Source organism: Neolamprologus multifasciatus, chromosome 6 (genome assembly GCF_963576455.1).
Source record: "Neolamprologus multifasciatus chromosome 6, fNeoMul1.2, whole genome shotgun sequence".
Classification (NCBI taxonomy): Eukaryota; Metazoa; Chordata; class Actinopteri; order Cichliformes; family Cichlidae; genus Neolamprologus; species Neolamprologus multifasciatus.
Genome location: NC_140444.1, coordinates 2,710,229 through 2,731,805, shown reverse-complemented (window position 1 = coordinate 2,731,805; position 21,577 = coordinate 2,710,229). Strand labels below are relative to the sequence as shown.

General features: G+C 41.4%; 1 protein-coding gene across 6 annotated transcripts in view; it reads left to right on the top strand.

Moving 5' to 3' along the window:
* Window positions 1-8,918: 8,918 nt before the first annotated feature.
* Window positions 8,919-21,577, top strand: part of sorcs1 (sortilin-related VPS10 domain containing receptor 1) — a 222,227-nt gene continuing 209,568 nt past the window's right edge. For 2 of the 6 annotated variants that reach the window (XM_085161983.1, XM_085161982.1), the window contains exon 1: window positions 8,919-9,978. In XM_085161983.1, coding sequence (XP_085018109.1) covers window positions 9,298-9,978 — 681 coding nt within the window. In that variant the 5' untranslated portion in view covers window positions 8,919-9,297. The remainder of the gene's footprint in view (window positions 9,979-21,577) is intronic. The other 4 variants (XM_085161981.1, XM_085161984.1, XR_014874426.1 and 1 more) reach the window with 2 other exon arrangements.

Sequence of the window (21,577 nt, the reverse complement as noted above, 5' to 3'; positions counted from 1 at the left end):
GTGGAGTGGAACGAGCTGCAGAGCACGGCGGAGAGGTCCAGGTCGGTGTTTGCAATTAGCCAAGTTTAGGTGTAGTCACAACTGTCAAAGTAGCTCTGCCGCTAACTTTCAGCTTTACCAGTATCTAAGCAGATGATTGACTCGCTTTTGGAGACAGTCTCAAGTGGCCATCAGAGGAACTGCAGTTTTTGGCACTTCCATGTTGGCTTCATTTTTCAGCCTCAGCAGTTGTAAACTGTTTGGAAACTATCTAACATGGAAATGATAAAAAAGAGGGAAACAATGTATCACTTCATCTGTTCAACATGGTGGAGCTTCAGTTTACGGCTGTCAAGCTGAAAACTTACTGATGATTTCATCAACAGGATGCCAGAGCATTTGGTTTGCTCACATTCAGACAGCTGTGTCAAAACTCATGATGCTTTTCATCAGTAAGCAGGATGAAGATAACCTACTAAACCAATGTGCTTTTGGGGGGGACTGTATATGGCTGTTTTGCCAGATGCCATATGTGTCTGAACAGTATACTCAAGGTACCTTTGAGAGTTGGATTCTTAATGTGAGGTTATCAGACCTACAAAATACACATTAGGAGACTACCTTGGTGCTTTAATCTGAGGTAATTAAAGCACGGAGGAGGTCGGGCCTTTGTTGTGACTGCTCCTAAACTGTTTAACAAACTGCCCCTTCACATCAGGACCTCCCCAACATTGGACACTTTTAAAACCTGTCTGAAAACCCACCTTTATTCCTTGGCCTTTAAATCAGAATGAGTTTGTATTACTTTTATTGATCTTATTCTTTACTCAAATATTCAAATTTTATGATTCTTTTTCTTAACTCTTCTCATGTCTCCCTATGTTTTTATTTCTTTTAATTATCTTAATTGTACGGCACCTTGGTTAACGGTTGTTGTTTTAAACGTGCTATATAAAGAAATTAGACTTTGACTTTGATTACCTCGGTGGCAGTTAAATAAGTTGCGGTTCATGTCCCATTTAGGCCAGGTTAATACAATATAACCTACTTGGTTAGGAGAACAAGAACGGCCCGATTAAGCACATTCCCAACTTGACTAAATCATTCAGAGCGCTGAGGTGGGATAGGCTCAGTCAGTCAGCTGATCTCAGTCTGACTGAACTGCGTAAAGGCAAACAGATTCTATACCAAGCAGAACTTCCCAGAGAAGATACCTGCTGATGTCTGTGTTGGTCCAAAACTCCTGGAGGATTCAACGGCACTTATTATGACGTGTAAATCTACACAAAATAGAACTGAGGCTTTAATTTCCTAAAATCTATGAGGTCACCAGTGGCCTAACTTTATTTATGTCATGCGCCGCGGCGCGCGTGCACCAAAGGATCCAAACGCTGACTCAAGCGCTAGCAGAAAATGACACTTTATTATAACAACAAAAGGCGACCCGGGAAAACCAAAGGAGCAAAACGAGGAACTAAAAAACCCGGGGAAACAATGACGCGAGGAAGCCGGAATCGGGGCCGTGGGAGGGATTAGAGCGGGACCGTGGGAGCTCGGGAGGGAAATCCGTGGAGGTAGTGGATGGGCCAGATGATGTGCCGGGTGATCCAATTGAGCAGGAGGACAGGCAGGTGGCAGACGCTGAACGCCGGATTGAAATCTAGACACAAGTAGGCAGATTTAACGCAGCTCCAACAAGATATGAACGCAACGCTTTCGCGGGAGTCTAGTTACCACAGAGAGGTGATCAACGGACTGGCGTGGGGCATCCGTCAGCGCCGGGTTAAGTAGCTCTTCAGGTAATCACCCCGATGGAGAGCAGGTGTGCCGGTGATGGCCCAGCCTGGGGGTGTGGCTACCCGCGCATCACACATTCCACACACAGGACCACGGACCATGACAATTTAACCACACACTAAATTAGCAGATTTTCATAAGCTACATGACTTTGCTCTATCAAATGAAGTATTCAACACTTTGGTATTACAGTTTTCTGTTAAAAGCTTTCCCGTTTGAGTGTTCGGAGCAGGCAAAAAACTTCCATAACATGGGGTGGACGTTAATTGAACCCTTCCTCTACCCTCAACCCTTGGTGGGTTTCCAGTGACACGGTGGGTGTTAAAAGGTTTTTTTTCTCTCCTCAGATCAAATATTCTGAAGCAAAGAAAAGGACAAAAGTGTAACTGTCAAACACTTACACTCTGCACTGTGTAAATGCAAAGACCATTCGAGTAGTTCCACTTGCCTCTGGAAAGGCTTAAAGGCGCTCAGTCATGCTCATTTTACTATGTTAGATTTTTTCGAAGCCCTGCGGTAAATTCCCTGCCCTCATTTTTCACACAAGAACACTTTTCTCTGATTTCTGAAACTCACCACCTTGTTGTGCATTCATAGTCCAAAGGGGTGCACACAAATCAGACAGCCCAGGCCTGCATATTGCCTTTTGCAACATCCTCAAAAATCCATCTCTGCTATTGGCAGGACATCGATTCCCTGTGAATGGATGGTGAGTCCAGACAGGGACAGGAGATGATGTGGTGTGAGACGGTTACAATGCACGCACACACGCGCGCACACACGCGCACAAACGGGTTGATAAGTGTCTGCTGGCCATGTGGGCCCTGCCTATTGCAGCACCATTAATCCAGTACAATATGTCTGCCTAATGCTGTGTGCCATGAAGAAAGGCAGCACTTATCATCTTTAACGTCTCTGGTAGAACATGGCTGGGGAGGATCGGTCACAAAAAAAGCAGGGAGGGTAATTTAAAGGGCCATTTCATCCATATTACCAAAGAACAATATTGAGGGTGAACAGTGAAGTGCAGGAAAATCCTGTGTAGAGTTTAACCAGAGTAATACAGAATATTTCAGGTCGATACAACAATTGATGTCTGTGATTTAAAAAAAAAAGGTTTGGCGTGTTCAAAACAAATAGGATTATACAATATTCATATTAACCCCTTTAGTGTGTGTTGTTTTAACCCTTTAAGACCTACCATACAACCAAGTCCGCCAGAGCTTATATTATATTTTTACATGCTGTGGAGCCATTTTTGGGAGCATTTCAAGTTGATATACATCAATACAACTGTTATAGCCCAGATTTTAATAATATGTCTGCATTAAGTGCATAGTAATTACATAAATTGTAAAAAAGTGCAATAAACTACAAAAAAATTGAAAATCGTTTTTGTTTTTTTAACATATATTTCTAGTTAGAGAAATTTAAGAGGCTTATCCCTCAAAACTGTAAATACAAAAAAGTTGCACAAACTAGTTTCCCACCACAGGAAATAAATTTTGAGTGTCTTCATAGTTTTATTTTTGAAATACACCAATTTTTATATACTGCAGGAAAAACGAAAATAAATATTATAGTGCAAATTTGCAAAAAAACAGCATATGCATCAAAATAAACTATTTCCAGCAGTGCAATATGAGTCCTAAGCATCCCAGAAATGACACAGAAAGTCATAAAGTCAAACATAACTTTTAAAAACACCAGTATAGGCTCATGAGGCCCTGGTGGTAAAAAAATTACATTTCCATGAAAATGACGTCACTTCCGGTTTCGGGCAGGTCATGGAGGACATGCGAAAGTTCGCGCTGACGTCTATTCCAACATAGGAAGTGTTACAAACAGCTGATCGGATCAGCAAAGCCTGTTTCTGGAATATTATGTTTTTGTTGCTGCAAGTGCTTTTTATGCAGTTTTTGCAAAGCTATATGTGGAAGGAAACTGTGACCGAGGACAAGCTGATGGCATAAGATGTAAGTACAACTCCTCCGGTTTCATATGCAAAAAAAATTATTGCGCTAGCTTACGTGGTTGCAGAGCTACCGGGATTTAAAAATAGTTACGCAAAACGGAGCGTGCCCGCTCTGACTGGTTTTAAAGGGTTAAGGGTATATTTGCTCTCTGGCACACAAGCTGTGCCGTCACAACACTGTTTCCTCATTACCTTAAAACAAACTTGTGCTGCAATTTATTGTTACGTGGGTTTAGTTTATTCTCGCTGTTGATATCGCGTTCCATGACTTCAGTTATGCAAAGGTGAGACTGGTATGCTCTCACGTAGAAATGATTTTTTGTGAGATTCAGGTGAGAAAAATATAGGTGCATTCATTATGAAACAACTTGTGCAGATTTCTTTCAAAGACAGAAATGTTCCAAAATGCTAAACTTCAGGCAGGAGTCTCACCAAACAGCTCGGCAGTTCTTGAGGATTTCAGAAGAGGTAAAAAGGCGACTAACAGTCAGTGCATTGTGCTCCAAAAGGGTCATCGAGCCTGACTGCCTTCAGGCACTTCTCAGAACAGTCAGAACATGCAGAGTTTGACTGTTAAGTCACTGGTGCAGGTTAGCAGTGCAGACTGGTTTCTTTTCTGCTTGTCATGAACCTCCAGCCCTATTGCCATGGAGCAGTGGTGTATTTTTCTTGGCAGTGGCACCTATCACTTAGGAGACGACTGCAGTCAGTTGTGCTGATGTCAGAGTTTGGATAGAGTCCATGCCAGGCTGATGGGGCAAAGATGTACAGGCGTGTAGGACTGTGTATTTGTACCGGCAGTCACTTCCACAGTGGAATCACTGTCATTATAGTATCTTCCTGTGAAGAGCTCTCTGGGTTGTTTTCGCCCATCTTGCTTTCAGCTTTGTGTTAATATTTAAAATGCCTGTTTTTAAATGTGGTATTAAAAGAAGTGTGTATCTGTATATCTGTAGATATGAAACATTCAGCCAGTTTGTTAACACGGTCTATGCGGACAAGTAATTGAAAAGTGATGTAACAAGTAGTGTAAGGGATTACTTCTTTTTTTTTTAAAAAAAGGTAATGTGTAAATAGAAGTCAGACACTGATGCCAACATAAAAACCCATGATGCTGACATAAACCAAAAAAAAATTTCCTGTATTTTGGGGACTATTTCTTTTAACCACAACCGCTCCATAGTCTGATTCTTATTGTGAGCAGAGATGGGCAGTAACGCGTTAACGCGTTACTTGTAACTGTCTCATGACAGTGACGTAAGCGAGTGCGACGTTCGTGACAACAGCTGTGTGCAGATCAACAATGGATCATATATCGAGTGCAGAGAGAGTATGAGCGTGCAGCGTTTAAAGCGTGGAAGTACTGACCTTACTTTGAGTTTGATTCCATAAAAAGTGACAAAAACATTAGTGTCCGTTGTGCGTGGGAAGAAAACTTCTTTTTACAGCGAAAAAAACCCTAAACTTCCAAACAAGCACCGAGTAGCTACGACGTAATGGGAAACTCACAGAGAAACTCGTGGATTCTTCCACTGACCGCTGCACACCTGCACCAGGGTAAACCTCCGCCTACCCCACTCCTGCTTTACAGGTGAAAATAGAGCAACAGGACCGCTAGTCTTTGACTTTATTTATTTTCTGCTGTGTTTTACTTGCATCTATTTGAAAGACTGAGTGTAAACACACAAAATATTTTATTTTATGTGCTGGAATGTGCAGAAAATAGGTTTAAATATTAAACTAATTTCTTCCAGTCAGAGAATGTTGCATATAATTAAATTTTTGCTTGATGCATAAAGTTAAAAGATTAAAACTAATAAAACTTTTCCATTTGATTACATTTTGTGTGATGATTATGTAGAAAAAGTAGAATTGGGCTGAAAGATCTATCACTTTATCACCTATTCAGGTTATAAATGTGTTTTTAAAAAGTAACTAAGTAACTAAGTAATTAATTACTCTTGAAAATAAGTAATCAGTAAAGTAACGGGATTACTTTTTTGGGGAAGCAATCAGTAATTAGTTACTGATTACTTTTTTCAAGTAACTTGACCAACAGTGATTGTGAGTATTGTTTTTAGAGCTAGCCGAGGTTATGAACGGGTTACATCTCAGTATAAAGACACGGCCTTTGTGGTCAGTTATGCTAGACAACGTGAAACGAGACTGTTTCAGTGACACAAACCTCTAAACTCACTGTGACTCTATGACACAGACAACAACAAGAACACAATGACTGGAGGTTTCTGACAGAAAATGAGCTGAGGGGCTCTACCAGTGTTTAAGTAAATAGACAGAGAAATACGACCTCCAAAAAGTTGGGAATCTGTGCAAAATGTAAATAAAAGCAGAATTGAGTGTTATGCAAATTTCACAGTATGACACAGAAAACACATTAAGTTTACTATTTCCTGAAAAATATTAGTTTATTGTAAATTTGATGGCAGCAACATGTCTCAAAAACTTTGGGATGGGGCCAACAAAGGCTGGAGAAGGAAGTGGAGCCCCAAAGCAGGAACTCCAGCAACACTTGAGGGAAGAAGAACAACTTTAATAATAGACCAATGCGTTTCGGCTTGTGGCCTTCATCGGGGTCATAGTAAAACATTGTAAAAATTGCTTAAATACAAGACAGGAAACAGAAAAAAATTCAAATTAACCAGTCAAAACTTCATAGATAGGTCAGCTGACATATAATAGGTAGGTATTGAATTGTAGACTTAAGATGAGATGTCTAAAGCGCTACTAGGAAGTGGGGCCGAAAAGAAACAGCTGGAGAAACATTTTGAAATTAATTAGGTTAATCGGCAACTGTTCGATTAAATGATGGGCTCTTAAAGGAGCATCTTATAGAACCAGTTTCCCTGTAGTAAAGATGGACAGCTGGAACAGACTGCAAATGTAGACATTTTTTGGAATAACATTCCTTAACGTAAAAATCTTTGATTATGTCTTCAAAATATCATCCAAGGATTCAGAGAATGTGGAGAAATCTCTGTGCGCTGAAAATCAATATTGGATCCGTGTGATCTTCAGGCCCAGACAGGATTCTGTCACGGAAATCACTGCATGAACACCTCCAGTAATCACGGCAGTCCCGACCTTTCATCATCTGACAACATTTTGAGCATCATGAAACCAAAGATATGACAAAAAAGACCAAGGACAACGTTGCTGTCCCTAAACTCCAGCAGGAGATCTTCTCAGGTCCCCGATGTTTACAGATGCTACACAGTGGTACGTGGTCCTGTCACTATTACTGTCATCAAATTCAAAATTAGCCAATATTTTTAATCAAAAAGTGAGTATTTTTTCTGTTAGCCTTATTTATTGGCAAAGTGCATTAAACTGTGAGTGCAGGGATCACCTAACGAGGATGTAGCTTCTTGTAACTAACCATGAAAACTCCAGGATCAGGACCTTGGAGAGTGCTGCAGGATACATTTTCCCACCGTCTCTGAAGGTTATAGTGAGCTAAGTGGATTGTTTATCGGGTTTAATAACCCCATGAGCAACAATATAGCAGTAAATGCAAACAAAGAAAAACAAATATAGCTTTAGACAGTTTAGGAAGTCTAAAATCATCATCTGACATGACACTGTTAAATGGCTTGATTATTAGGGATGCACCGATACCGATACTGGTATCGGGTATCGGGGCCGATACTGTAAAATGTGTGTATACTCATACTCGTAAAAGTTAACCGATACCATGAACCGATACCAACTTATTTCATTAATCAGAGGGCGGCTTGTCATTTTTGTTGTAGTTTTTTAGATTGGCCACTAGGGGGCCAATTATTATTTTATTTATTATTTATTTTATAATAATTATTTTGTTTGTTTGTTTACAATAAACAAAATGCAATAATTTAAAAGTTTATTTTATTTGCAAACCTAATTTGTATTTATTTTATTCCAAACAGAAGTGTTTATTTATTATTCTGAAAGCTCGAGACAGTGCCAATAGTTCAGTGATTTTTTGTTAAATTACAATGTGGAGACTCTGCAATAATTTAACAGAAGTGCTTATTTTTCACTTGAAATTTTTTTGTGGTCATTTTTATTAAGATTTTATTTTTTATCGGCAGGGAATAAAATAAAACCTGTCTTCCAATTCATTGCATTTGTGTGTGTGGTAGAAGTATTGGTTTTTGTACTCTGTATCGGCAAGTACTCAGATCCAAGTATCGGTATCTTATCGGTTTGAAAAAAATGGTATCGTTGCATCCCTATTGATTATGATTCAAAGCTCGGAGAAATGAGATGATTTGCTCTCAGGAAACAGTGAAGGTGGCTCTGAATGAGCAGCACTGCACTGTCGTCGCCCCAGATGGCTCCTTATCAACAGAAGACTCTTTTCAAACCCAGTGAGTTTATATTCAGCAGCTTTTTCAGAGCACGTGACACAAATATGTTGGGAGGAAGCATTTCTCTACACAGGAGTGTTGTTTGGCAATACTTCAATGAGCCTTTACACTTTAATCTGTCGCCTTTAGATATTTTTCCTTGTGGTAAAATAATCACCTCTCCAGGCACAATCTGTCCATTTTATTCCCTCATGGCTGCAAAAATAGAAAGCAGCCAGCTGTTGTAGTAGTCTGTGGCCATTTGTGTAGCCTTTGTGCTACTAAGTGCTCATCCTTCAGTTATTAGGCACAGAGTCCTGCAGGGTCAGATAGAAATGAATGTCCAGCCTTGTCCCACTCGCCCCCTGTTGCCTGACACTAAGCTATACCCGATGTGTCCCAGAGCATTGAAATACTCATGACTCCACACTGAGCCTCGCAGGTGCCTCCACAGCTTCCCCGCAGCTGGACTGGTGCGCACAGTAAACGCAAACACATCCTGGAGGGGTGAGAGATGTATGAAGAGATGCAAAGTGTAAAAATCTCATGTTCCCGCGTGGGCTGCTAAATTCTTTATTGCTGTTTAATAAATCATGGAATATGTCATCCGTGACAGTGCGCTTAATTGGAAACATATTAATACGTTCCAATTACCCGAAGCTCCCGCTGAGACCCGAAAGGGCCCGATCCAAACAAGTTCATCACAGGTAAAATAACTCAGTTTCATTTGCTAGATTAAGAAATGTGCTTCCCCGGAGGGAGGTTGGTGATAAAATCAGCAACAAGAGAGGAGGAAAGAAACAAGCTGCAGCAGCTTCCTCTGAAAATGTGGCTGTGAGGAGAAATAAAAGAGCAGCAGAACAAAATGACTGTATCACTGACTGCTTTAATTATAGGCTGCCATATGCTGGCAAATAACAAATATGGAGAAAGACAGTCGCAACATTATCCTTCCATCTCTCAGTCTGGATCTCTCAGCTCCTCCCCCATGCGCGCGCGGCTTCATTTGATCAAATCCTTCAACTTGGACCACTTAGGCTCAGCCGCACTTTTTACAACACTGCATTTGGGCAACGCCACAACTTGCAGCAGTTCCTCTTCCAGAGCCGAGCGCCAGTTTACACCCCGAAAATCAAGGGAGGACAGTCGAGGGGGAAAGGACTTCCAGCACCCACGGCATCCTGCGCACCGCCCGCGATGAACGGGGAGGTCATATTTTGCCCAAAGTGGCACCGCGCGTTTTGGTTTCTGCTTTTCGCGGTGCCCTGCTTCCTTCACGCCGGCGAGGCTGAGATAACTTGCCGCTCGTGCCAGCCTGGAAGTAAGTGGCTCGGACAGGAATTACTGCTGAAATTTCACACGAGCGAGTCCGCAACAGGGTTCAGGGGACAAGTTTTTGGGAACAGTGAGCGGAGATTCGGGGCCGCGAGTGCGGAAACTCTGCCGCTCAGTTGCGCAGCTGGGTCCGCTGAATGCGCTCGAGCTCGGGTGGAATACCCGGAGACGAGCCTCAAACGGAATACGCGAGATCTGCGCGCAAAAGGCGAACTCGGCCAGAGCGAGTTTACGCAGATGAAAGTTTCCAACGTGTCGGCGAGTGGCCAGAAGAAGAACGGCCGTGTCGGAGGTGTGAGGAGGCGCGTCAGGAGGAACAGCCACGGGGACAAAGTCGGATCCTCCCGTTCGGCCCAGAATCAGGACCGGGGAGAGGCCACGGGCACGGTGGCTGGGCGCAGAGTGGCGCGCTGGAGCGGAGAGGAGCGGAGAGCCGCCGGTCCGAGGCAGGAGGAGCTAAAACTTAACAGTTCGACGTTCGCTTTGACCGGAGATTCGTCTCACAACCAGGCTATGGTGCACTGGTCCGGGCAGAACAGCAGCGTAAGTGATTCACTGTGTCAGCTTAAAGCATCACTGGTCATATGCACGAAATCACAGCAGAGACTAGTGTGCGCTGAGGCCGGCCGCCATCAGGTGGGAACACCTCCGGCCTCAGGACAACCAACCGAGTCTCCGCTGCTTAAAGTGTGTGTGTGTGTGTGTGCGTGCGTGTGTGTGTGTGTGTGTGTGTGTGTGTGTGTGTGTGTGTGTGTGTGTGTGTGTGCGAGTGAGAGAGAGAGAGAGAGAGAGAGTACAGATCCCCCCTTCTTAATTAAACTGTCAGGTCCACATAGCGCTTCGGGGTCCTTAGGGACTAAGTATAGCGCTATATCACATCATATGTAATAATCTACACATTTCCACACATTTCATGGTTTAAATGAAGGATCTGAAATTTATAGAACACAAGTCAGGAGTCCTAGCCCATCATTTCCACAGGAATCTTTTAACTCATGGTATTTGAATCTCATATCAGGCCTAAATGTGCACGTGGTTTTGGTCTGGTGGGCAAAGAATGACCCCTTGAAGAAGGTACAGAGACGGGTTGTGGTGGGAGTCCAGGGGCTTTATCTCAGGAACTTCTGCAGTCTGAGCAACTCAACTGATGTCGGGATAAAACTGTTCGTTTTGAGCATCTGTGGCCAGAGGGCAGGATTTTTAGGTAGTGCAGCAGGTTGTGGGAGAGGTGAAGCAGCTTGAGCCTTCCTCTTTTCTCTACTGCTGACAGGTTTCCTGAGACGCGCCAGTAAAAGGAACTGCAAAGTCGACAGTTGCATTTGCTCGTGGGCCCTTTCTTTTAATGGCAGGACTGAGGAGATTAGGTTTGACGGCGTTGCAGGTCACGGCTGGAGTTCCTCGTGAGGCAGGAGGAAGAAACTGCAAGTGCACCTGTAACAGGCTGCTTAATTATTGCTTCACTTCTCCAAGTTTAATATGAGGATGGAGCAAATTTACAGCAAAGCTTCTGTGTCAAGTCTCAAATAAGGTGTCAGATGTTTCAGGGCATCCAGAGTAAAAAGTGTGTTTGTGGTTAGACCCCATTCCAAGATCTAAATTAAATACACATTTTTTAAAGTGTCTCAATCAGAATATTGTAGTTTTTCCTGTCTCCTCCTTTGCCTCACATGAGACGACAATTGCAAAAACAAAAATGACATATTTTCATAGCATAGGGCTGGGACACCTCGCAGGTTTTGAGGGTTAGCAGTGAGGCTGAGTTTAGCTGGACAGATTTATTTTGTGTGATAAAAAACAACAACAGATGATTGCATAGAAAAAGTGGAATTCCTTAAATGCAGTTCTTTTAGGATTTGCACTAAAGTGTTGGTATTGGCCTGCTTTTCTTGCATGGGCAAAATATTTACAGATAGTGGTATTAATACCTCAAAGTTTACATACTTTTTATGATTATTATGAACAGTTTTTTAACCGTAACATCAATTTAAAGTGAAATCAGTTTCCACAAAAAGAGAGAAACCTCCTCTAGACCAGAAACAAAGATTATTGATCAAAATGAGCTGCAACTGTAACATTTTTAGGGTTGCATTTTTTTTAAAATTATTCATGAGAAAGCATTATAATGTCTCTTGATTCCAAAAATATTCCTTTTCACACTAATGTGAGGGAAACCAAAACACTCACATAGTTACTGGATTTTTGATGTTTTTCTGGAATAATGACTGAAGACATATTTTTAAAAAGGTTATTATTTTTTATGACATCCTAATGGAAACATTGGCTTATAATTCCTGCAATGCTTTTGGTGTTGAAACTTTGGGAAGAGACACACTTTGGCTTTTCTTTTGTTGTGTCACCAGGATGAAGAGTGTGTCTTAATTTTGTGGGTGTTTCCACATCGTGGCCGTCGTCCAGGTGATGACGATGTCAAACCTTTGCCTCGGTTCAGCTCTTAGAGCAGGTTCGCACTCGTCGCACTCGTGGAATTTTAAGCCGTTCACTTAACGGCGAGTGAATTAGCGTTCGGGTCCAGCTGATGATGCTGGATCCCAACGCTCAGAGTATCTGGAGTATAAATGTGAATGTGGTGTGAGTCTACTCGGACATTAGCTGGCAGTGGATGTGCCGTGTCGTCCACATTTTATCGGAAGCTGCCTTTTCTGCAGCATTTTTGCTCCCTCTGTAGAGGGAACGAGCAGCGGGTGTAGGAGGAGGAAAAGAGCTCAACACTTTGTCTCGGCTCGAATCTGCGCACGAATCAAAACCTATACAAAGCATGCTTTATCTTAGCGTAAATGCTTTTTTTTAATAATTGCTTGAAACTTTAATTAACATCACGAGATGCGAAGAGAGACTTTGGGAAGCTTAATGAAAAAAAATCACTAGAGCACAGTTCAAATATATTCATCTGCTGTGAGCACTGATATCTCAACAAGGCTGCTTGTTCTTCTTCAGAGTCAAAACATAATTAGCCTCGACTGGAAGGCAATAAAACATTGAAAGTCTTTTCCCCCCTCTCAATTCCAAATCTCCAAGTCCAACTGCTCCACACTGCACAGCTCGGTGTTACACCCACACCACTTAGGCCTGTCTGTAACCAAACCAATTACAGTCAAACACGTATCACCGGCTCCCATGGCCTGCACTTTGCTTTGGACTGAAATCCCATCCTGTGCCGCGGGTGTTTCTGTGGGCTTGACAAACTAGTGTAGCTCATGACACAAAATGACCGTACAGCGGAGACGAGGGAGGAAAAAATCTCCAGAATGTCAGAAACCGTTTGGATTTTTTCCTCCTATTTTTAATTTCTGCAGCTCTGCTTCCACCAACTTGCGTTCACCCTCAAAAACCAAACAGTCGTTACTATTCAGCAGCCCTATTTGGTTTTGTGACATGAATAGACTTGTGTGACTGTGAAACAATTTGCCCCTATTCTTTCAGCCGATGCAGACGACGAACTCGAGAACATCCTGCATTAAATATGTCGAGTTGTTGCTATAAGCAGGAACAGATGTGCTTGGTCTTTACAATCGGAGCCGCTTTATAAATAAACAGATGAGTCAACGGCATGCCACGGAGCCAAAGTGAAAAGGATACAGATAAGGGCTCTGATGCTCTTAATATTTAACCTTTAAGGCATTTTTGCTCATCCCTCAGATTACTGAAAGCTTGTATGTCAGGCTGGATTGGAGGTTGTAATTATGACTCATGAAACATTGGCCACAGGAGTCACGTTAGCCTCAAACAACAAACAAAGGAAAACACGCTTGCACGCATGCACCCAGCATCAAAACGAAAGTAATAAAAAGGCAGTCTGGACACGTGTATCCTACGTTACACCCACGATTTGTACTTTTATCACACACTTATGTCCAGCTTCAATACAAATCCAGGACTCAAGTTTTTTGGTCACATGCCCAAAGTTCTCAGCAGTCCAACTGCTTTAAATCCTCAGTACTGTCACTTTCAACGTTTCATTATCATTACTTCAGCTTCAATTCTCATGAGATTTTTTCATCAAAATCAAAACAGATATCTACCAGTAATTTCAGTGAGTAGACTTTAATTTTTTCATGTCCAATTTGGCACACTTTGGAAATATTTCAACAGGTAGTGCCTTACCTTTGGATAAGCCAGCTTATGCCCACTCATGTCAGACCACTGGCTCGTGCCTGTCCGTTCGACAACCTTGGACCGTCCAAACCTCCAACTTCCACCCCAATACCACAGGACGAGCCCCCAAACTGTTATGGATTAAAATAACAACACTGGTCCGGCCGGGTTGAGTCAAACGATGATTTAATGAATACACGCGTGGGAGATTTCATGCTGTCTGCGTACAGTGTCCATCTCCCACGCGTGTATTCATTAAATCATCGTTTGACTCAACCCGGCCGGACCAGTGTTGTTATTTTGGTTTTCCTCTTGTATCCATCCCCAATATTTGAATCCGTAACAGTCACATGCCCAAAGTTTAACTTCTAAAACTTCTCCCTCTCCCAGAGAATGGCCCCAGTGTTTATCACGGGCATGATTTGTCATTCTGTTGGACTTTTCTCTTTTTTTGTGCTTGTCAATCTTTTTTTCTTTGTGTCTGTCTCTTTTACTTCCTCGCACTCTCCGGAAAGACATTTGACAGCACAGAGAGCTGCTGTGAACTTGCTGTGTTGAGCTGTGTAGGTGGACAGCACTGCGCTGTAGTAATGGCATGGCGAGATCTAAAGACGGTGTCGCTGAGAATCCGTCAATACTCATATGTGTCAGTCACAAGTAGTGCAATCAAACAGGTGAACAGGCTGTGAATTAAAAGTCTTTCTCCTTCATTTCCAGTAAAACATAAGAAATGTAACTGCCATAATGTAAGTGTTGATTCAATTTGAGCTAAGCGCTAACAGTAGAGGACAGGACAAACATTTCTTTTCCCACTGCTCCGTCAACATTCGATCATTTCAACACAACAAGTTTGGCTGTCGGATTAGCTTTAAGTTTGTATAATGAACGAGAACAAAAACATTTAGGATTACCATCTTACAGTTTAATGGCTGCTATGATCTACGTCTCCAAACCGGCCAATGTGCAGGATCAAATTAAACTGGCACTTGTGAGAATTAAAAAATAAACCTAAACCAGATGAAGGTTAAATATGCAAAACAAAATATCTGTGAGGAATGAAGGAAATCTAGTTTTGTAACTCCAAACTTTGACCTGAGCTCCTCCAATTTGGGTTTTTTCTTTATAACTTTAAAAACACCCCCGTGTCATTTCATCTTGATTACTTTCTGACTCTTCATTGTCTCGCCGTCTGCTACAGGATTTATTTTTAATGTTGTAGTGTTGATGTATTCTCTTCCTCTTGGGAACCGTGAGCAGATGCCTTTGGTTGTTTTAAGGTCTACGTAGAGCTCAGAGTGGATTCAGCCAAAACTTTTGAACAGTTTATCCCTCCCCATGTGATTTTACAGACTTGGCATATTGTGTACTTAAAATGCATTCTGTGTGCCTCTGTACATTTATGTATTCTTTATGGTGTTGAATGACAAGTATAAAGGTTATTATTGTGGTTATTAAGGTTACGGTTATGGGGTTAGTGGGTCATTTATAGCATACGATGATTAAAAGACACAACTAGGGGTGGGCGATATAAATGATATAAATTTGGCCAACGATAGAGATTTTGACTATACCGCTCTATCGCAATAGCGCATGTTGATGATGTCATCAAGCTGCGCCTGTTTTGGTCGAAAGCATCGCAGCGGCTAAAACCATTATCATCTGCAAAATATGCCGACAGTCATAGCAAACAGATGAAGCACTTTTGGAATATGGGGAAAGCCAAAAACTGCGCTTCCTCCACTTCCGTTGATTCATTAATGACTTTTATCGAGTGGAAAAAAGTTGCCGTTCATCCTTCAGCTTCACTGTGCTAATGTTATGCTAACATAGCTGTGTCGCTAGCAATCACGTAGCACAACATTATATACCAGTTAGTCCAACTTCAGTAACCCTGAAAACGTAACTGCTGTTTAGTTTTCTCTCTTCATTTATGTCGGAAGTGGTAGCAGAGCTGTAGGTTTAATTAGTTTCAAAAATCTCTCAGTCAGAACATGGTATGTCATGTTTAGGTGGAAACTAGCGAGCTAACTTCCAGCTAACTTCCTGCTAACTTCCTGCTAACTTCTAACTCCGTTAAATTTAATAACTTCTATTTTCATGGATGCCTGGATGTTAAACTTAATTGTTACACCTGGTAAAGCAGCAACGCTGATGATTTTATTAAAGATTAAAGAATTTAGACCGTTTTTACTCTGTGTTCGTTTGACTTTGGGACCTGAAAGGACGGAGTTTTGGACCCAGTTTACTCCGCGAAGCTCCTCACTACGGCAGCCGTAATGCTCTGACAATCCATCAAGCAGTGGCTTACCAAAGTTGTACTAAAACATTTTTTAACAGATTTCTGCAGCCAAAATCGGTTCGAGGTCAGTAAGCACAACCAGAATTCATACACACTCTCGATTTTTGAGAAAATTAAAGGATTTTAAGTGTGCCTTATAGTGTGGAAAATACATTATACAGAAGAAAAGAATATATTGTGATATATATCGTTACTGCACATGCTTCAAATTATATCGCAATATGAATTTTAGGCCATATCGCCCAGCCCTAGACACAACAGTTCAGCAGTAGTGCAGTGGTAAAACCTGCCACATTTAATGATACCAGGCTTCCAGTCTGCAGGCTGTATCATCACTGACAAGTCTGTGGGTCCTACCCATGAAACAGCCATGGGTAAATCCCCTTAAAAGAGAAGAACTGAGAACTGGTTGTTGTAGAGAACCATTGCCAGTAGTCCAATGTCTTGGAATTATTCGTCCGTCTGCCCTTTGAGCTGCTTATCAGTCGTTGTACTGGCACAACAATCAGCTGATTTCAGTTCATACGTTGGAGAAGGAAAATAGCAGCGCAGTCTGCAGCGTGGACGTAACTTTTCTTTTGGTTTTCATCATCTTTGTGTTCTGCTAAGAGAACGATCACATGCGTTGGCGTGTGGAGCCGTAGCCCGTAGGTTTACATTGTTAAATGGTAATTATGTAATTACCAGACACTGTGTTTCAGATCATTCTACAGTGTAACATGAAAGTAATGTAACGAGTAGTATAAGGAACTACTTTCTCCTTGGAGTAATTAAGTATTTGTGTATTATGTGTAATAATTAGTTTTTTGAGTAACAACCACGACACTGATCACATCAAAGTGGGCAAATATCTCCCACATTCACACACATCTACCCACAGAGCATACAGTTAATTTGCATTAATATAAAGCCTTTGATGTGATGCTTAAAGATGACGGAGACTCAAAGGGAAGCTGATGAGAACCCAGTGACAATCAATAATGAATCAAATGATAAGTGATAATATTGATTATGTAACTGAAATCGCTACATTCTTATCAATCCCCCATTGTCTCCTTTTGTAGCCCTGCACCACTTCCAGCTCTACTCAATTTTTCACCCTTTTTCCTTAATATTTTTGAGTGTTTCATCATTTGTACATTTACTTTATTTATTTTGTGGAATATCTGTAGATTAGATCACAGAGTTGAAAAGAATGATTTAAATCACAAGAGCGGCCTTTATAATAAAAGCTTATTTCAGGCACCATAAGGCCCAGTGAAATGGTTAAGTACTACAGTGTTTCTACATCACTGTTCAAACTGCCAACTGTTTTCAACTGACATCTACAAGTAATACAGATAGAGAGCGGCAGATCTAAGTGATCAAATACTGACGGTGTTCTTGGTACTGGCAGGAGCAGCATTGAGATTCTGTGAAAAAAGGTTGCAGGTAAAGAGCAGAGTCACTTTGGGACTGGTGGCATATTGCTCAGATGGATGTAAGACATGCACCGCCACAGCATTATTTACATTATGAAATGTCAGGCATTAAGTACCTTGGTCTGTCACTCAGAGCGAGGCTGACATATTGCCTGTCAGCCTCAGACGTTTGCTTTTGAGCTTGCAGAGACATAGGACAAGCCCTGTGGGAACGTACCTAATAAAAGCAAACAGAAGCAGGTAAATTATGAAATGAAACCCCGTAGAGACGACCGTTTTTTTCCCCTCTCACACAAACAGAAAAGTAACGCATCATAAGATTTTGTCACCAATTAATGAGGAGTCGATCATGTGACGCTCTTTGAAGAGTTGTGAGAAGCTCACTCACATATGCTGCCTCAGCTGACAGTCTCACACCATCTCCGGAGGTGTTGAGAGAATCTATTTGTTCCCATAGCCGTAGCAACACCCAGTTTACCGCAGAGCCCAGATCTGTTTTACCAAAGTCACGTCTCTGCCGGTTCTCTTGACACCACCGAGCCTTTACCGTTTGCTCATTTTCAGACATTCGAGGACTGTCGACGCCGCGTGGAGTTGTGAGACGAGCAGTAGATGGGAAACAATCACAACCGGCTCATCAGACATGTAATTTAGAACAGATATGCCACGTTAAAAGGAACCGTGAAGAAGGGAAAACTGGTGTGGTTAGAGGGCTCATCTGTTTTTTACAATCCTGTTTTGTTGGCTTGCAACATATTAACTCCTAAGTATAAAAGCCTGTTCTTGAACGTGCACTAAAGGTTTTAAAATTAAATAATTTATCTGTCATAAAAGTTTGGAATGCATTTGCTGGCAGTGCAGCCTCGGGGACAGTGATGGCTGTCTCTTTAATTGGTCCCCAACTTTGATCCTGAATGAAATATCACAGCTTGTATTACATGAACTTTTAAACCCAAATTCATGGTCCCTGATGATGAATCTCAATGACTTTGGTGATATAACAGCTGTAATCTAACGCCACTGTTGAACGTTTTAGCTTTTAGCAAAATTACTGGACAAACTGTCTTGATGTATGCTCAATCATCCAGGCCTGTTCATGTGGATGTAGCATTCTATGATCAAGGAACTGACCTCACAGCTCACTTTTCATTCAGTCGGCTAGTTTCAGTCATTGTGCAAATGTACTGTTTGTAAGGTTGGGGAAACATTTCTCTCACAAAAAGCGTTATGTCCAGATGAACAGAATCAACCTTTTGGTATTGGACAAACTGCTATAACATTTTGTATCCACAGAATAATACCGACTGACTCTATATTTCTTCTCTAATTGTACCTGGAAAATTCTCAAAATCAAATTCAAAGAAAATTTGCTTTCATAAGAAAAGAAAATAGCACAAAATACACCATCAGGTCATTATAACCGCTCTAAACTGCACACAATGGCCTATTTTGGAGTAAAGTTTAGCAACATGTTAACACTTTTAATATTCCTCAATCCCAATCGCGTCAACACACACACTCACATTTGCTCTGTAACAAGCATACAAATTGTAGTAGCTAGAGCAGGGCGATATGACCAAAAATATTTATCATGATATACATTTGAAAATTTGCAATAACAATATAACTGACGATATAATTGACACGAGACAAAATACTTTACGACTCCACAACTTTATTAGTGCAAAAACCCCATCAATGTATTTTCACTTAAACAAGCAGCTGTTTTTTATCTGCATTAAAGTTGTATAAAAATGTAACAGTGCAAATGCAAATTTCTTGCTGACAGTTTAACCAAAAGACATTTCCAGTGGAAACTGGCCGACATATCCTCAGCATAACCATGTAAAATATCCACAAAACTTAAAAAGAGGTTATACACACACAATACGGTAATATTATGTTGAAGCACAGTACGTATCACTCCGCGAGGCTCCGCCTACGACAGCCGTAATGCTCCGACAATCCATCAAGCGGTGCAGCTTCGTAGCTTAGCAAAGTCGTACTAAAACATTTGACAGATTTTCGAGCGCCGTGTACATAAAATCGTTTCGAGGTCAGTAAACACAACCAGAGTTCATACATAAGGCACACGGGATTATAAGGGGCTCTGTCGACTTTCAGAAAAATCAAAGGATTGATTTTAAGTGAGCCGTGTTTTCCAAACAACACGGTAATAACGACGGCCCGCTAGCATGCGCTACCAAAAATAGTGCTTTGTTGTATATCTGACGGACGAAAGCTAAACCAGTTCCACACCAGTGAAGTTGCAGCATTTTAACAAACCAGTTCTGGTTCATCTGTTTCATTCAATGATCCGCTTTCGCTCTTCTCATTCTGCGTCGCCGCCATGCTTTTTCCTTCCATGTGCGTATGTAAACAAAGGCACTGCGCATGCGTGTTTTACCCATATTCTATCGTCATATTTCATTTTCTTATCGTTGCCCAACATTATACCGGTATTACCGTGAACGGTATGATATGGCCCAGCACTAGTAGTAGCTATTACCTGCTAATTACACATACCTACTAACTGTGCAGCAACAGAGTAAACAATGCAAATATGGTAAAAAAGTACTGTTCAGTGACTTGAATCCAATCAAACCGTATCAAACAGCTTCCAGCAGCATCGCTCTGTGCTCCTGACTTTGAGCCTTGACAAATTGATAAATTCAGAAAAAGATCACAGCTGTTATGAAGGGGAAATTAGCCGCAGAGCAATTTTTGCGGAAAACTGTAAACATGTGTGTTTCTGTGCCAAAGTTGACCTGGGACACTATGGTGACTGTTTCTGTGTTTGGAGCAGACTTGAGTGGACGTGTAGGTGAGGCGAACAGAGGCGGCGAGGAGCTGTTGGGTAGGTATGGTGTAGAGAGTAGAAGAATGGAGGATAGTGGTGGTTTTTGCAAAAAGTAATGTAAAGATATTTTTTAAGAAGAAGAGGAACATTGGGTGGCATATAAGAGTGCAGAAACATGCACCCGAGTGGATTACATCTTATGCAGAAGGTGCAAGCTGAAAGAGATATTATACTGCACAGTGGTGTCAGAATGTAGCTTAGCAGCATTGGATGGTAATCTGCAGAATGACTTTGGAAATCAAGAAGATTAAGCGAGTGAAGTTAAGTGAAGGCAGACACAAGAATTAAGTGGTGGAAGCTGAAGAAAGATTTGGGTGGAGGGGGAGATACCAGATAGCTGTGACAGTACAGCTGAAGTACCGAGGAAAACTGAGAAGGTGTTTGGTGTCCTGACAGAGGAAGGAGGAAAAGGAGACTTAGTGGTGAAACGAGGAAGTACAGAAAAGCATTCAAGGTAAGAGATTAGCAAAGAAGAAGCGGAACAGTCGGGTAAGAAAGTAGCCCAGTGTGCTACGGGCAGGGTGAGATGAAGGCAGGTGATCTGCTGTGATGACCCCCCAAAGGGAGGAAGACGAAGGAGATGAATACCCTTCTTAGAACAACAACATTTAATACAACAGAAATAAACTACAACAGTCACTTTAGACATATTACTCAACAAGAGTGAGTTATTGTCACATTTCTTTCAAGGTAAATGTTTGTTTTTTTAAATGTGACAACCCTCCACTTTTAATCACCAAGTGAAAAATCACAAGTATGGATCCTAAAACAGGAAAAGAGCTACAATGAAACAAACGTTGCTTAAAAGAATCCTGAAGAAGGGATGTAAGAAACTTTACGTTTGTGCTTTCGTTAATTAAACTGAATGTTTTTAAAGCTTATTTCCACCATTTCTCACTGTCATGTCTCTAGTTTCCATTCTTCTTCTTACTAACATGTTTTCAGGTGTACACGCTGGATCTTCAGATGCCTTAAAAAACTTCAATCAATTTCTTATGTAACTCTGTTAAAAATGCAGTTTTTATAGATGTTTTCTTGGCTTCTTCCTGACAGTGAAGTCAAGGCAGTGGCTCAACTGTTTCACAGGTATAACAGCGCGTCTTCCAAATAGTCACTTTAAGGTTCACCAAGTAATTAACCTACAAATGCCTTTATTCTGTTTGTTGACAAGAAAAATGTATAAAACTTGTGGAAATTGATTTTTTTCATCAGGAAATATAAAAGTACAGTTTGTGAGCTGTAGTTTGAGAACTTGTATTCTGTACGTTAATGTGTTTTTGGAGCAAATAAAGTCACAGATGTTTTAACAAAATCCAGATGATTATTAGCAGAGATGGGCAGTAGCGCGTCACTGTAATCTGATTACTTTTTTCAAGTAACGAGTAAAGTAAGGGATTACTATTGCAAAAACGGTAATTAGATTACCGTTACTTTCCCGTAGGAACGCTG